This window comes from Phlebotomus argentipes, unplaced genomic scaffold (assembly GCF_947086385.1).
Source record: "Phlebotomus argentipes unplaced genomic scaffold, Phlebotomus argentipes genome assembly scaffold_4, whole genome shotgun sequence".
Classification (NCBI taxonomy): domain Eukaryota; kingdom Metazoa; phylum Arthropoda; class Insecta; order Diptera; family Psychodidae; genus Phlebotomus; species Phlebotomus argentipes.
The window spans coordinates 12,911,046-12,927,332 of record NW_026776174.1 but is presented as its reverse complement, the minus strand read 5'-3'; the positions used below and the strand labels follow the sequence as shown (position 1 = coordinate 12,927,332).

General features: G+C 48.0%; 1 protein-coding gene across 1 annotated transcript; it reads right to left on the bottom strand.

Annotated features, from left to right (window-relative positions):
• Positions 1-330: 330 nt before the first annotated feature.
• Positions 331-16,177, bottom strand: LOC132258684 (baculoviral IAP repeat-containing protein 6). Its single transcript, XM_059756100.1, has 18 exons — positions 16,006-16,177; positions 15,608-15,918; positions 15,293-15,549; positions 13,095-15,230; positions 12,591-13,033; positions 11,404-11,785; positions 8,079-11,341; positions 7,869-8,016; positions 7,128-7,809; positions 6,814-7,066; positions 3,478-6,747; positions 2,811-3,416; positions 2,121-2,744; positions 1,865-2,051; positions 1,564-1,799; positions 1,039-1,493; positions 782-970; positions 331-718 (listed from the first exon to the last, which is right to left on the bottom strand). Exons 1-18 carry the CDS (start codon positions 16,175-16,177, stop codon positions 335-337), a joined length of 13,998 nt encoding a protein of 4,665 aa, XP_059612083.1. The 3' UTR covers positions 331-334.
• Between the last annotated feature and the right edge of the window lie 110 nt (positions 16,178-16,287).

The following is a 16,287-nucleotide window of genomic DNA, read 5'->3' as shown; positions in this document are numbered from 1 at the left end:
GTAATCCTTTTAGAAAATTACATTGAAAGAAGAAAAACTCCCTAAATGCTTCAACACTGCCTTTAATGGATCCTCTTCACCATTTCTATCTATCTCATAATGTCAATCTTTCGTCAGTTTCACAATTGGATAATTATATAGTTGATGAATTAAATACAAAAAAAAACATGTGAAATGGAGAAACGAAGAGATATTTATCAAAATATATGAATGAACTTTGGTTTTCCACCCCAGCAATTTTTCTCCTTCACATTCTCTAAATCAGTTTTTCTCTCTCATCGTGATTTCAACAAAAAGAATAATTTATCACTCACCGCAATAATAAAATCAACATTTACCCCAGTCCCGGATTTTCATCCTCATCCATGAGATCCGACAGTGTCGTGTCGCTGGACACGGCCGTCTCCATCGCCTGCAGCGGCGGGATTTGCGTGGGTGACGCTGAAGACGTGCAGCCGCTCGTGCCGCACTCGCTGGCCTTCGGACTCGTGGGCATGGTGGCCATGAAGGGCCGCTCGAGATCCTCCAGGCCCTCGGGCGTCGGCAGATTGGCCAGTTCCTCGCGCAAGTGCCGATACTGACGCCTCAACACCATCGAATTGAACGATATGTTGCGACCATTGCGCTCAGAATACTGTGGCTTCGACAACTCCTCGATCCACTTCTCGATTTGCGTGCAAATCTCGTTCCTCTTCAGCCAGAAGTGCATGTGAATAACCTGAAAGACGATCGCTCTGGTCAGTCTGACATCAATCAATGAGGATAGCTCGATTCTTCTCACCTCTTTGAAGCAAGGATTGGGATTCTTGATCTGCTCCAGCATCGCCCACCGAACACACGCTTGGTAGATGTTGCTGTTGTATTCACGCGAGCTGTGTGTTCCACTCGGCGTTCCGCGACTCCTCTCGAAGCCAGGCTCATTGAAATATGGCTCTGGCACGAGGATCAGACTCTGAATCGACACGAGAACCTAAAGGAAGGAAGGAAAGTCATTAGTTATCCCCCACTTCCAACCTAATCCAGAGAGATTCTTCTCACCTGCAGAAAACTGGACGTCTGAGCATTCCACTTCTCCTCTGGTCGTCCATGCCAAGTGTTGAGAACAGACAGACACACTTTCCCGTCATTGTATAAATTGGGATTGAATCTCACTGTGTGGCGACCCGTTGTCTCCAGGTTAATCATCATGGGCGAATTCGGGTAATCCGGTGGGAAAAACACGTCAAACTCGAAGCATCCGTTGGCATATGGCGTGTCTGCTGGACCAGTGATCAGCACCTTCATCACGTCCAGGCGATCAGTGTCACAGCGTACGAACACAGAGCTGCTGTACGACAGAGGGAGGCTCGTTGACAGCGTCACAGTCTCCTGAGCGAGACGCTTCACGCGAACAGGATGATATCGATCGCCAGACATTCGCATGTTGCTCTCAAAGTGATAAGATACCACAAAACGATATCCATTCTCCGTGTCCGTGATCATTTCGAAGGTGTCTACAAAGAGCAGTAAATAAAATCAGCATCCTGTTGCATCATCCACCCTTTTTGTTACACCACAACTCACCAAATTGCAGCTTCTTCATAATCTCCATGTAGCGCTGTTCAATTGATCGTGCCATTGGACGCTCAGGACTCGGACAGTTATCGATGGCGGAGGGCAATTTATCGGCATTTGTGGCTCTCAAAACGAGAAAAGTTGTGTCCTGAATATCAGGAATCAGCAGTGCAAGTCCCTCGTCATCACCCTCATCGACACAAGACACGAAAACCCGTCCCTTGGCACTCGTTTTCTTATTGAATCTGTGTATCACAAGAATCGTGTTAGAATCATTCAACTTCTTTCACATACAAAATTTTGTACTCACTTGAGCCGACTGGCATAAGTGTCCACGCAACTCTTCATGTTGGACAGGAGCATAGCGATGGAGATACTGTTCCCATTCTCAGTGTGCTGTGGCAGGAGAAGCGTAACAAGTTGATTGGATAAAGCAATAGCTCTCAAAAGTTGCAAAATAGCCCTGTATAGTGGAATATGGCGAGTAATGTCCAAAACTGCAAGAGACAAGCACAAATTACTGCCTTCATTCCCAAAACATTAATAAAAAGTCTTCTATATCTCACCAGAATCATTCCTCAAGTATGAACACAGTGCTGGAATGAGGCAGGATTGCTGCAGCAGGTCAAAGAAGATCGGTGGCAATTCCGACGTGATGTCGGCGGTCTCATGAAAAGACGTCTCATCGCTGATCCCCTGTGGAATCTTATCGCCCGGATTAATGTAGCTCGAGAGTGCTTGCAGCAGCACAGTTACATGCTCCTCTTCGTTCTTCTGCCTAAGCAGCGCCTGCTCCACATCCCACGATTGCTGAGTGGATCCAGTGCCGAATCCCGTTCCCTTCGCCCAGTACACATGACTCTTGTCATCTGACGTCAGATTCTCCTCTCCACCGACAGCGTTGCCAGTTGGCGTTGAGGACTTCTGCTGATTCGCAGGCGCATCCTGTGGTGGTAGAGCGACAGTGACAGCTGCTGAACTGTCCACACAAGGCGGCGGTCCGCCTTGCGAATGATGTGTGAAGATACTGAGGCAGCTCAGGACGAGATTTATGGCACCCACTTCGATCACCATACGTCTCAGCAACACCCCATCGTCGGTTGTGAGCGGTGAGCTGTCCAGGAGTTGACGAAACACCTCAAAAGGTAGCGTCGGGAGGGTAGAAGCCAAGGACAGACTGTAGATTTCATCTGTTTAAAGTAGAAATAGAAATAAACTCTCATTCTAATCGCCCTGAAGACATTCTGCACACTCACTTCCTTCCCCGTCGCCCGTGACTCCGAGGACAAGCCTAAGGAGGCACTGAGCGCGAGTCTTGTCCCTCAGCAGGACATCCGAGTAAGGTGGTAAGCGGAGGAAGAGGCCAAATGCTGACAACGAGTGTTGCGGAACAGATGAAATAGCAGGCAATTTTGATCCTTGCTCTGCCATTCCATCATCCAAATCCTCATAGATGTCATCATTCGCTTCCACCTTTACCCACTCACTCGCCGGAGGACTCTTGTCTTTCTCCTGATGAACAGCATTCGATTTCGGTGTGTCTGGATACACCGTTGGTAAGTAGTGAGCCAGTAGAGACAATCCTCCGTGGCTGGAGAAAATCTGCAGCGGTGATGGAAGAGGTTCAAAGTCCGATGCTTTGATAAGACTGTCATCACTGATGTCGTCCGGTTGTTTTCTACCCTGTACAAGATTCAAACTGATGCAGGGAGTTGAGAGAGAGACGCCAGAAGAGTGAAGCATGGCGAGGATTTGCGAAACTGTCGTGTCAGATGTGAGAATGACTCCTGGACATGCTGTGTGCATGAGTTGAGCACAATTGTTCATCTGATTGGTATTCAGAGAGTCGTCATTTCGCAGTCCTGAAAGAAAGACAATGTAAATTCACTGGGAGTTTCTTCTAAGATTCACAAGGAAACTTACGCAAAAGTGGAAGTAACTCTTTGGCCTTCATGGCAGCAGCCTGATTCCGCACATCCTTGAGTCTCTTGTCCTTGGCCGTGACTCCCGCGGCGACACTCAACACCTCCAATCCCTGCCCCAGAGCGATCTCGAACAAGTCATTCTTCGACGAGTACTTGCCGTTGCTCGAGCTGTTCTGACCGCCCGTGGACGTACCATTGCTGCTGGACGATCCGTTGCCAGTCGCGTGAGATGTCGAGGGGTTGAACTGCTCCACATTCACCACTCTCCAGTCGCCGCTTTGCGTGTTGGGCATCATATTGGAGAAGACAGTGATGCAACTCTCCAGGATCTCCTGGCACTTCGTGTGAGTGCTCATGAGGAATAGCAGATTGTGAGCATTTGGTCGCCTCGATGGATGATTGCTAATCAAGATGTTGCCATTCTCACAGCGATGCAGCGACATATCGCTGTGCACCGAAATGAGAATTCTCTCACTCTCCAGCAGCAGTTGCAGTACCAGTCGACGCGTGAATCCCGAGATACTCTGCTTGAAGTTCTTACCCCCCGTTGTGGGCTTCCTGATCACAGATATGAGAATCACGGTGAGCGTGTCTTGATTCTTCGGATGACACGCCGTCACCTTAGACAGGAACTTTATCATGCTGTCCTCGAGGTAGGAAAAGTTCGTCTCAATCTGTCCTTCAGCATTCAGCGGTCGAATGTTGCAGAGAATGTCCAGCAGTGGCTTCCAGAACACCGACCCCTCGAATGATCCCAGCCAATCTCTCATGCATCCCTCGGTGCATACCTCAGAGAAGAAGTTGAGTATCTCAGCGCACATTGGCACATTGACCATTGGATACTTCTTTGTGCGGCCCTCTGTCCTCGTGCTCTCCACTTTGGCCGAATCTGTGAGGCATGAAGTCTCCATTGGCTGCTCCGATGTCTCACCCTCAGCAGCAGCAGCAGTAGTGTTGTTTGAGATTTTGTGACAAAACTCCAGAATCACTGAAGTTAGGAGGCGCGGAAGACCTGAATCCAGAAGCTGAAGTGTGGCCAAAAGTGATTGACAAGCGAGAGCGATTGTCGACAATTGACTCTTCGATAGATTCAACTCCGAAATATCCTCAATCACCAGATGACTGTACCACTCTGCTGTGTCTGACTCCTCCTGCTTCGTGTCATCCGTCATTCCAGTGTCTTTCCGATCATCCGAAATGCACGCCTCGAGATCCGTCGACAAATTTGGCACGAGAACATTCATCCGCCGCAAGAGAAGTGGAAACATCTCCGGTCTGATGTAGCAAATTGAACACAGCATCGCATCAAAGGCCTTCTTAAGTGGTTCACTATTGTCTAGGATGAGTGTCCACTTGTACACAGACTGGAAGAGTTCCTTCGTGATCAAACCCTCCAGATTCGGCGCCAATTGTTTCGTGTGCACCGTCCAGAGAATCGAAGCCAGGCATTTTATGAAGCCACTGTATGGATTTGTGGGATGAACGAGATTCTCGTAGATGCTATCGTACAGCGTCTGCACCCAATTCACCATAGCTTCAACGCGATCTCTCGTGAATTCATCCTCGTGCACACACAAATCAAACAGCAGATCCGACACTGAGTCATTGCAGAGCTTCAAACATTGCGGCACTGTATTCTTCAGCAGAATGTTGATGAGACGCAGGCCCAAATCCTTGTTGTACAGTCCCAGTTTCAGTAACACCGTCTCCAGATTCTGCAGCGCAATTGTGGACGTTTGTGGCGCCACATTGAGGAGTGAGCAACACGCCTCCAGGAAGTCTGGGAAGTTGGCCGCCGCTGAGATCACAGCATTTGATATATTGTCTTCGGTTTTGAATGTCGCCACACTGAAGCATCGCGCCAGAACGCGCAACCAACCGAGACTGGATTTGGCCAAGTTCTCCTCATCCATCAACTGATCGCCCAGCATTGCCGACTTGTTAATGTCACTGAATGTGGTTGTGCCATAGATTGAGATCTGTGTGAGACCGATATTTGAGCTGTCGCGCGGACGATATAGCCTCAGAACGATGCTCGTGGCAATTTCTGGCTGATTCAGCTTTAATCGGATACATGTCAAGCCCACAGTCGGCATGGGCTGTGAGATGGGAATCGGTGGCATGGAGTTGTCCCGCGTTATCTCCACTGCTACGGCATATGGGCAGGAAGCCAGAGAGAGCAAATGTGGCTGTAGTTGAATCTCATACAGCAGCACCGCCGTGGGAAATGTGATAGTGAGGTCGACATAGGACTCATTCGGATAGAACATGTAGTTCCAGGCAGCCGTTCTGGCCCGTCGATGAGATGGTGTGGGTATCTGGATGAGCACGTCCGCCTGCTGGGCAGTGGAAATGTCCGAAGAAATGCTGCAGAAGGGGGCAAAGTTGATGAGACCATCCACAGACTTCACATTCGCCTGTGTGCTCTTCTTTGTGCCATTAGACGAGCCCGCCGAATTGCTCACCGGCGCGATATTTGGCGTCAGATGCTGCATAATCATGGACACAAGTCCTGGTTGCATGTTCACCATCGCACGATTACTCCGCACGAGACTGTGACACAGCACCTTGATGCCTCCCATCTCCGTGAAAATCGCCACAGTGGCCGGTGAGTCCAGGACGCGCAAGATGAACCACAGGAAGGGCTCAGAGAGTTGCAATTTCGGCAGTGCTTGCCGGAAAGTTGTGTTTAAGAAGAGATATATTGGCTTCACCACCAGTACAGGCTGAGAAGCTTTCTTGCTCAGCAACATCAGCAGTTGAAACACCGCATCCGCCACAGTTTGAGGCTCCCCAAAAGCACTGTTGGTATCCAGCGGATTTACGCTAGAGTACATCGCTGAGGCCGCCAAGAGGGCAAAGGAGGAACTTGAGCAGTGAGACAGAGAGCCCAGCAGACGAGTCATTGTCGGATAGTGTTGCAGCACAGTGTCAGCCACACAAGCCACCTTCACTCGGTTTTGCTCATTGTTCTGCTGTTCCGCCTTTATCTCATCTGTCTGACTCTCGAAGGACTCACTCAGTCCATCACTGCTTCCACTTGCCTCATCTCCTTCTCGTGGCAGAGCTGTCTGCACGAGAATCGTAGACAATTTCAGCAGGTTAACCAGCAGCGAATTATCAGACACTGTCTTTGTCTTCGATGTATTCTCCGGACCCAGAACAGTGGCAAATAAATTCCCGAAAGCATTGTAATTCTTGCTGCTGTCCGTTGTCTTCTGACAGTACATCTTCTCCGTGTTTGAGATGTTATTGTACACAAGGAAGGCTGCAACAAATCAATAAATTCCAAATCAATACAAGTTACTCAGAATATCCACTATAAATAACTTACAGACACTCTCGATGATACTCATGGCAATTCCTAAATCAGTCTTTTCGTATTGATAGGAAATGAGCTCTTTGATAAGTTGATTTTGAGCATCAATTGGACCTTGCTGGTTTGCAATTGCACCATTTGGTTGAATCAGACTCTGTAGCACCCTCAAAAGTGTCTCCTTGAGCTTCCTCTTCGTATTACACTTCTCAGTTTGCACCTCCAGTCGCTTGAACAATTCATGAAGAAGTTTACAGGCTGTTGGGCCAGACTGAAAAACACAAAAACATTTATGGCGATTGAAAAAGAAAGCAAAACACCGCACAACTTACGCATCGGCTGACATCAAATACAGATGAGCACATGTCACTACCGGAGAAGAATCTCAGTAGCATCTTCTCAAAGTTCTGATTGTTCACGATAAACGTTCCCATCCGCGTGTAGTGGCTCTGATTGAGATCCTCCGTAGTGTATTCTGCACTCAGCCAGTCAAAGTTGTTAGTGTTACAAGCGAGCGCGAGGCACTGGAAGCCCAAGCACCAGGCGCGCAACTTGATATTTGGATGCCACGACAGAGCCGACAGGAGACCCTGAATGGCATTCCTGCCGAACGGGATTCTCGGCGCTTCCATGGCCATGAAATTGCCCGTTGGCGTTTTGTCACCCAACTCGCCATTGAGTGTCAACCACATTTGCAGCACTTGCTCCAGATTCAGCCACGACTCATGGAAGTCCGAGAAGATGTTGTCAAAGACGAGAATCAGCATGATCTGCGTGGGATAGCCTTGCGTGTACTCCGGACATGACCACGCCTGGATGATTTGATCTGGCCAGGATGGAAGATCCACAGTTGCCTCAAACAGTTCTCCCTCTGTCGGTACTGGCGGCCAATTCGCGAAGAGATTCAGCGAGGCTGCCATTGATAACCGTCGCAAGGCAATCTCTATGTTGCTCTCAAGTCCATACTCAAGCCTGGCGTCCATGGCACAAGAAACACTCCTCGAGAAGAAGGACCTGAAATAATGATATCACTCAATCTCTCAGGTTTCACAGGAAGAGAATTACAAATTTACCTGTAGCTCACAGCGAAAGCAGATCGATTCTGATTCGTACCATCTTTCCTGCCCACAAGATTTTTCCCATGGTCAAAGATGTCATCTAGAAGATCCTCCATCTCAGCATCTTCACACTCCATCAGCGATGGAAGTTTTGTCTTCAGAGCTGAAGAGAAAAGACCATTAAACCATGTTGCAGAAGTACAAAACAAGGCTTACAATACTCACCATCCGCATATGGTGCATCCTTATTCACTGTGGAACTCTGCATTGTCTCAATCTTCGCCAACACGCACTGCATCACGTCATTGTCCACGGCCAAGTCGAGCGAATCGTCCATCGATCCACTATCCACAGTGGCCAACTCCATCGGCGTGCCACCGCTGAAGCTCTCCTCCATGTCACACTTGAAGTTCCTGTCCGTCTCAAGGATGTCCTGCAGAAGACATGTGATGGCGTGAATTGCCCACGGCTGCTGCTGATCCTCCCACACGGCAATCCTGATCAGTTGCTGCAACTGAGCTGGCGTGATGATCTTCGACAGCTGAATTGTCGAGCGACACGAAGACACCAGACGAGCAATGATCTTGCACGCGAGCAGGAAGAGATCCATATTACACGTGAAGTCCATGCCCAGAATAAGTCCAATCAGTCCCCGAATAACAATTATCGTATTCTGAGGCTTGATAGATCGCAATGCTCGCTCGAATGGTGACTCATTGGCATCCAGGAGAGAATCCTTGATCACCACCGGCGGCAGAGGAGTGGAAGCTGGTGTTGTGGGCGTCGCTCCCTGACTCGTACTGGATGTTGACGATGCCGGCGCCGATGTGGACGCCGCTACAGTGGCTTTGGACATCTTGAACTTCACTTTAGACGATGCATCAATCAGATAAGTGGGAAAAGTCTTTCCTTGATTCGACTTCTTCATGAATATGTCCTTGAAAGTCGAATCGTGCACATTAAATGACGGCATCATCTGACCCTGCATATGAAAAGTGTTGTGCGCTAGCGACAGTGAGTCATTTGTGTAATTCGAACTGGGAATCTTATTCTGATAGAATCTCTTCTTGAATGAGCGCGTGAAGAGTCTCGTATTTCCCGATCCTTGACTTTTAGCACGACTCATGTCCACTTCGCTGGACATAAAGTCCCATCGCGCCGAAGATTGATCCTTCTTGTCACCACAGTCATCAAGACAAACGGAGAGGAAGAGAAGAAGCCATCCAATCAGTTGAAGATCTGTACTCGCCCAGTGGCAGAAGTCATTTCTTCCCTCTTGATTCTCCTCCGTGGAAAACTCCATTTGAAAGTTGCTGGACAGCGGAGCCAGGAATTTAGCCAGCGTCTTGAGAACAGCATCAATCACAGTGACACGACACGAGCCCATTGTGATGCTCTTCCTACCCAGATAAGTGAGCAGGAAGAAGACTCTGTCCTGCGGAAAGATTCGACTGTTCTGCGAAGAGTACCACACGGTGAAGATGTTGGCGATAAAGTCTCCCCACCACGGCTCGAAGCAGCACATTTTCACGAGGAACGAGCACGTGGCCAGTTGCATGTGAGTATCACTAGAGATCACGATATTGTTGAAGATTGTCTCACAAGCCTGTTGATTGAAGGCCACAGAAATGGCGCTGGAGTTAATTGTGCCGAACTCCACGACAAAGTGCAGCAGTGCCTCGATCAGACACTCACTCAGCACTCTCAGTTTGTCCGTGCAGATGTCCGACATGGCCAGACGAGGCGCCTCTCTGGGATCCACAACATTCTCCTCCATGGCGCCCTCAAGGCGCGTAATAACGTTCTTAATCACATTCAATTGGTGCTGGAAGGAGATGCAGTCATCATAGATGTTGATGATCTTTGAGTGATCCGCAAGAGAGTCATCACAGTCCTTCTTCTGATAGAGATATGCTTGCATGTGGGACATGTTTGAAGCATCACTGGTGAGCAGAGGATCCAGCAATTCAACCAACTTGCTGCTCGCCAAGCTGTATCGACAGTGAACATCCTCGAAGAGCGAATGGAGAATCTTCAGCTGAGCCGGCAGATTTGATGTCTTTGTCCTCAGGTACTTTGACAGAGGATCAGCATAGCTCTCAGACTCCATGACAATGGCATGACCGAAGAAAGTGCCAATCGGGATTTTGCATCTAGTCGCTGACATTCCATATCTACCAGTGATAGTGATCTTCATGTACCGGAACACAGGTGGTGGCTGCAGATCGCTTAGCACCAGAGTTTTCGATCCAATGTCCGAAGACACAGCCAGACGAATACTGTCCGACTCCTCCTCAAAGCACCAAATATCAATGAACAGTGACACGAGATCCTCACAAGCGGGAATTACCAAATCCGTCAGCATTATCGGCATGCCAAAGTCCAGCACAACATATCGTCGTGCTCCAGAGTGCATTCGATCAATCACAATCATCTGCTTCGGCGGCAAACTCAGCAATTTGTGCCATGGCAACATGCTGTTACTCTCCTCTGTCTCATCCATGTACTGTTGCATCTTCTCCGCCAACACCTTCATCTTCGTTCTGCCATCCACATACTGCGAGTCCATCTCCACATCCACACCGCCAAAGTCATTGCCCATGTCGATCTTGAGGATCTTCACCAGCTTCTTCATGTCCTTCATGGACTTCAGTGGATCCATTATCTGGTCCTTCGCCTGTGACACACTCGCCATCACATCAGCGTACATCTTCTGCGTGGACTCCTTGATCTTGTGCTTCTTCAGTGCCGAATAGAAGATCTTGTCCACAAAATTATTCTTCACCACCATCATTGCATCGTCAATGCCATTTTCCTGCTTCGCACCATTCGCTTCCTTGCTCTTAGACGTATCATTGGGCATCTGCTCCACATTATTCACCGTTGGTGTCTCAAAAGTCGCCTGAGCAGCCGAAATTGAGTCCATATTCTCCAGTCTTGTTGCCTCAGACGCCGACACACAAACATAGTGAAGTGGTTCGACCTCCAGCAATCCTTTCAACTGATTCCCAATTCCTCGCTTGCGCATGTGAAATGGCAACATCTTCAACTCCGAGCCATCATTGGCAAAGAAATTCTTGAGATCCATGCCACCCTGCGAAGATCCTTGAGACGTGGCGGACTTTATTATGCTGGCAAATGTTGTTGGGAGTGAAGCATATTTAGCGGATGTCGGCAAATCAGCATCAAACAACTCCAATTCGAAGGGCATTCCATACAATCCAAAGCGCGATCGCAATAGTGATGAATAAGGATTGAATCTGTTGCTCATCTCCTTGGCCACACTCAACAAAAGTCTTAGACATTCATTAGCAATGAAGTCATAAGACTCCAGATTGGATGTGCCACAAATCATCAGTGTGAACCATCTCAGAGATCCCGCATACTTGATGTTGGTCAAGTGAGGGAAACACTTGAGAATGCCATTCTTTAGTGCCTCTTCAAATGTCGAATTTGGTGCTTTCTTGTACTTCATATTGTGGGCACCCCTGAAAGGATTACAAAAGAATTAATCACATATTTTCCTTGACAAAATCACCATTTCACTCACTCTAGTGTCACAAGGATAATCTTCACGCATTTGTGAGCCACACTCCTGTTTCCGTACAGAATGCAATTCTTGATAAAGTCACTCAAATGCATCTCCATTATCTTTATACAGTCTTTCTGCAGTGAGTGCACATCAGGAAACGTACTCTCCGTATTCCTTGGTGACCGATATCGTGCCATTCGTATCGACACAATCCACAAGATTATGTCCAATGATATGTTCTGTGTCATCGGAGCACTCGAGTCGCATGCCATCTTCAGTAGATTCACGAGAAAGCCATTGCTCTCAAGCATTGCACTTCGCTGTGATCGCTCACTCACCATTCGGCACATTGGATTTGTGCTGCGCACCGTAATCGATATCTCATGCAGCCAGTCACACCCTAAAAAACGAGGAGCACCGTCAATATTCACATTTCCTCCACTCCACCTATTCAATATATTGCAATTATATTACAACAAATCCAATCACGATCGCAGCAGAAGATCTGTACAGCGTCAAATATCATTTGAGACAATCTTCCACAACGATCAATGATCGACAAATTGTGCGACTTCTCAAGAATCTTCGTCTACTTTAGCCCATTTCCAAAGAGAAAACTTTATACCAAACATCTACAGTTAACAAGATTAAGGTACATTTTCTCTGATGGTTAATATCAAACTATAAAGTTCTGGGGAATGTGCAGAGCCATCGCTTGATATTTTCTTTTTGTTACACAATTTCACACACACAACTATCAAATGATAACTCTTCACATTTCCCATGTTTATCGTCAAAAAGAATTTCAATTGAATTCTCGATATTATGTAGAAACTATCCAGACATTCAATCAAAATTCTCTTTTTTTTTGGTGTTTAATAAATAATATAAATAAAATACTCCAACCATGCGGACTGTAGTTTATTACCTATGTAGTAGGAATTTTTATCTGACTTTTTTGATGATTTTTCTTGGAAAAATGAATTCTCATTTGACGCTTTTTTACTTTTACTACGTGTTTCATGATTGGGAAATGACAGGTAGCGTAAGATACCTTTTTTTCTAACCGGCACTAAAAACAGAAAATTTCATTTATTGCCATATTTTGTATCAATGCAGAGAGAAAAAATACATTTTTCTTCATGTTGTGTGTAAAATAAGAGAAAATAAATTCAAAATATATCATGAGCATTACTTATACTCACCTCGTGTTTTTCCCTGACTATCTTTGGACGGATCATTCATCGTTTTGATGTGTATCAAGTAATTACGACCTTTTGTCCTGAACAACTTTGGACTCGTGAGTGTCACGGTTCCACTTTGTTCACTCAAATCCATGCACGACGACAACTCAATGGGCCCAGCAAGGATTTCAGCATTGTGCGTTTGCAGATATTCCACACTCAGCACAGGATTCTCCGAAGAGTTCAAGTTGAACTCAATATTCTCATCAACCGGCGCATTTCCGACATTCGTCGACGGCGCCTTCATTCGGTACCCAAAACCACTAGAGAATTGCTTGAGGAGCGTGATCTGAATAGCCGGCGGATTGCTACACTGCTGATAGAGATTGAATTTGAAGTCAATATGTCCCAGAGATGCTTGCTTCGGAAGACACAACTCAATCAAGTGCTCATCCCAGGTTGTCCTGCAAGAGATCACAGTCAATTATCCCATTAATCTAGCCAGTGAATTTAACAGTAACTCACGCGTCATTGTGCAACCGCCACGTCTTGGTAAGATGAGTATCATCGCCAGGCTTCAGATGCTGCGGATGCCGTCGCACCTTCTGGGCCTGCACCAGTTCACTCCAGCACACTGGGACTTCTGCGGTGTAGGGCGTCAGCATCTCGTCGAACTCCGTGAGCGCGTACGCAAGCTTGAGATCGTTCATCGTCAAGTCACTCTTGTGGGCAATCAAGTTCGTGCTCGCGTCCGTCTGGTGACTTGCCGAATAGCCCGCTGTGGATGTTGACGGTGCCGTCGAGTCACTACTACCCGTCTTCTTAGTGTGCGTCACACCACTCACGTCCGACACCACCGAATCATCCGACAGCGACGAGTCCGAGATGATGAACGTCGTGTTGTGCTCATCATGCTCATCCCCAGAATCCGCTTCCATGTCGTAGAATGAGTAAAAGTGCAGTGATCCCTTCTCAGTGCATCCGCACATTCTCTCCAGACTCTTACAATACGTTGCTGAGACGAACTTGACACCATCAATGCTCGCCTCAGAAATCGTGCGCAGCGTCGAAAGAGCAATGAGCTTCAACGTACCATCAATGCATGTCATCACAAAGACACCCTCCTTCGTCTCCTGGGCATTTGCCTTACGCTCAGTCTCATATCCGGGCAACATGCAAATTTCCAGCGGTGTGGCGTCCTCAAACAAATGCCTGACACAGTGTGGTGTCTCATTGAGGAAGCCATCTTCTTGGATCTTGAACAGAATCAACTGCGTCATGTTCTCCACTTGACAGAAGTTCTGCGTCTTTCCCTTTGGTGTCACATCCTCATCGCCTATCTCCATCTTCTCACACTCGTCCACCTCCAGAGGCTCCTCAATGATATCATCATCCTTGGGTGAATTCCTTGTCATTTGCTGTCGCAGCACCACCAACAGGTACTTCTCATCGTGTGATGGAATGATGTCTGTGATTCTATACGAATCTGAGGCGAGCGATTTGAGTGAAATGCACTGAATAGGCACACAATTGATGTCATCCTTGTGACTCTTCGTGGGTAACTTTACACTGCTCTTCACCGGCGGCGAAGCGCCAAAGTCAATTGTTCCATTTCCTGTTGTCTTCACCTTAAATTTCCCCGGAAGAAAAGCCGTCTCGAGGAAAAAGTCCTCCTCAAGTATCTGATCCGTCGTCTTGCCCTTATCCTCCGGAATATTATCCAAATCATCGCCTGCACTCATCACCGGAAACATCTTCAATCCCTCACCATCTGATCGATCTGGCAACTCAATGCTCTTCAGCGAGGACTTCTTCGTCGCGCCACCATCCTGTCCTTGCTGAATTGCATCGAGAATTATTGGCTCCTCTGGCGGCGGTTTGTCACACATTGCCTCCTTATCACTATCGAGAATGTCATAGAGTATGAGAAAGAGCTCCTCGTCATCCTCCTCACTCTCATCCAATTCCATGCAATTGCTCGGTATCTCAATCCCATATTCACTACTCTTTGCCTGATTCTCAATATTCATCGCCATTTCCGCTCCTCTCACGTCACTTCCGCTCAATTCACTTCCCTTCGCCACAATGCCACAGCAAATCTTCGTCCCAATCATCTTATGCCGCCCACCAAGTGGCACTTTCTTCGCCACTGGATCGTCAATCATCACTGATCCACTCCCACATGCAACACTCGACAGATCCACTGCATAGTACGTCCCGATGGCATTCAGCTCAATGTCAATCTTCGAGAACTTCTGCAGCACGTACACACTGTGCGACTTTATCAAATTCTCCTCATTGCTCACGCGAAAGCTGTGAATCTTCTTCAGATTCCTCTCGATATTCCACACACTCACTTCCCCAGTCACTTCTCCCGTGCAGATGATATTCCTGTCGTCTCCGCGTGACACAATACTGAAGCCATTTGTGGTGATTGCAGGACTCGTGGCATACGTGACGGACAGCGGCACATTCTGCGTGTATTCACCTTTCACGAATGGACAGGTTGGCGAATGGCGCTCATGCTCACTCCACGGCTCATCAGTCTTCTCCCAACACACAAGACACACGCTACACGTGAAGCACATGGCACGATCGTCACCAGATTCGCCAGGCTGATGATAGAAGCCTGCTTGCGCCATTTGGTCCGGAAGAGCCCACCTTAAAGCAATTTTTGACAGGTAAAACATACAACCCTCTTCGGAATCCCACCAGACACTCACTTGTAGTCCATATGGGGCCACTGCTCGAACGTTTGCCGGCGCGCCGCCTCGGAGAACATGAGACAGCGCTGAGCATTGCCACCCGTGAGCGAATCCAATAAACGACTACCGATCAAGAGATCCGTGAGTCGTTCATTGATTGCTGATGCAATCGCCAGAGCGGGAATGTGTCGATCGAGGCGTTTCAGCTGATACAGCACATTGCTGGCCACCATCTTCAGGCTAGAGTGCGGCAATTCCAAACAAATGATATTCCACTGCGAAAAAACAGAGTTACATAAACAAATTCGTCTCTTGTATGAAAATAAGTCGTACTTTTTGCGCTTTGATGCCCTTCTTGGCGTGCAGCTGGGCTTCCATGATCTTCTTCATCAGCTCATTGCTCACGTCCGCCGTGTTTTCGAGGCCATTCTCCTCCAGACTCTGGATGCACTGCAGGAAGAGCACAGCCTCGGAGTAGAGCAGCTCAATGCGCACGATGTCATCGCTCTGCTTAACGGGCGTCTGGAGAATTGTGTCCAGCAGGAGGACACCGTTATAGTCGCCTCGGATGCCGATGTTCTGCTCGTTCCACAGGAGCACTTTGTCCTGCTTCGGCAGGTACCGTCCGCTGACTCGGTCGCTGTCTGTTGGCGAGAGAGGGAGAGAGACGATCAATATAGAAGAGCGATAAGATAGTGCGATGATGAGTCTCGGATGGCGTGTTATCTGACCTGCCAGGGAGCAAGACTGCAGAATGACGCCAGAATTCACGTCGATCACTTTCACCTCGCCAGTCTTGGTAAATACGAGAATCACATTGAGGTGAGGATGGTAGATGATGTGCGTTGACTCCGTGTCAACGTTCAAATAGCCATCCTCCTTCAGCCACTGATCGTCCCCCATCGCGCGCCGGATGCTGCGATCCCACGCACTTCTAGTTGGAGTGTCCGCTGGCCGGTGGCAGAGCGAGACAGGCGTCTGCTGGCGCTGGTGCAGATGTGAGAAAAAAGAGA

Excerpts from the sequence above, each read along its gene's own strand:
- LOC132258684 (XM_059756100.1), bottom strand. The coding sequence starts at position 16,177 with ATGGGGGACGATCAGTGGCTGAAGGAGGATGGCTATTTGAACGTTGAC. Across the intron at positions 1,800-1,864 it reads ACTTATGCCAGTCGGCTCAA|ATTCAATAAGAAAACGAGTG; the intron begins GTGAGTACAAAA and ends TGTGATACACAG. Across the intron at positions 971-1,038 it reads AGACGTCCAGTTTTCTGCAG|GTTCTCGTGTCGATTCAGAG; the intron begins GTGAGAAGAATC and ends TCCTTCCTTTAG.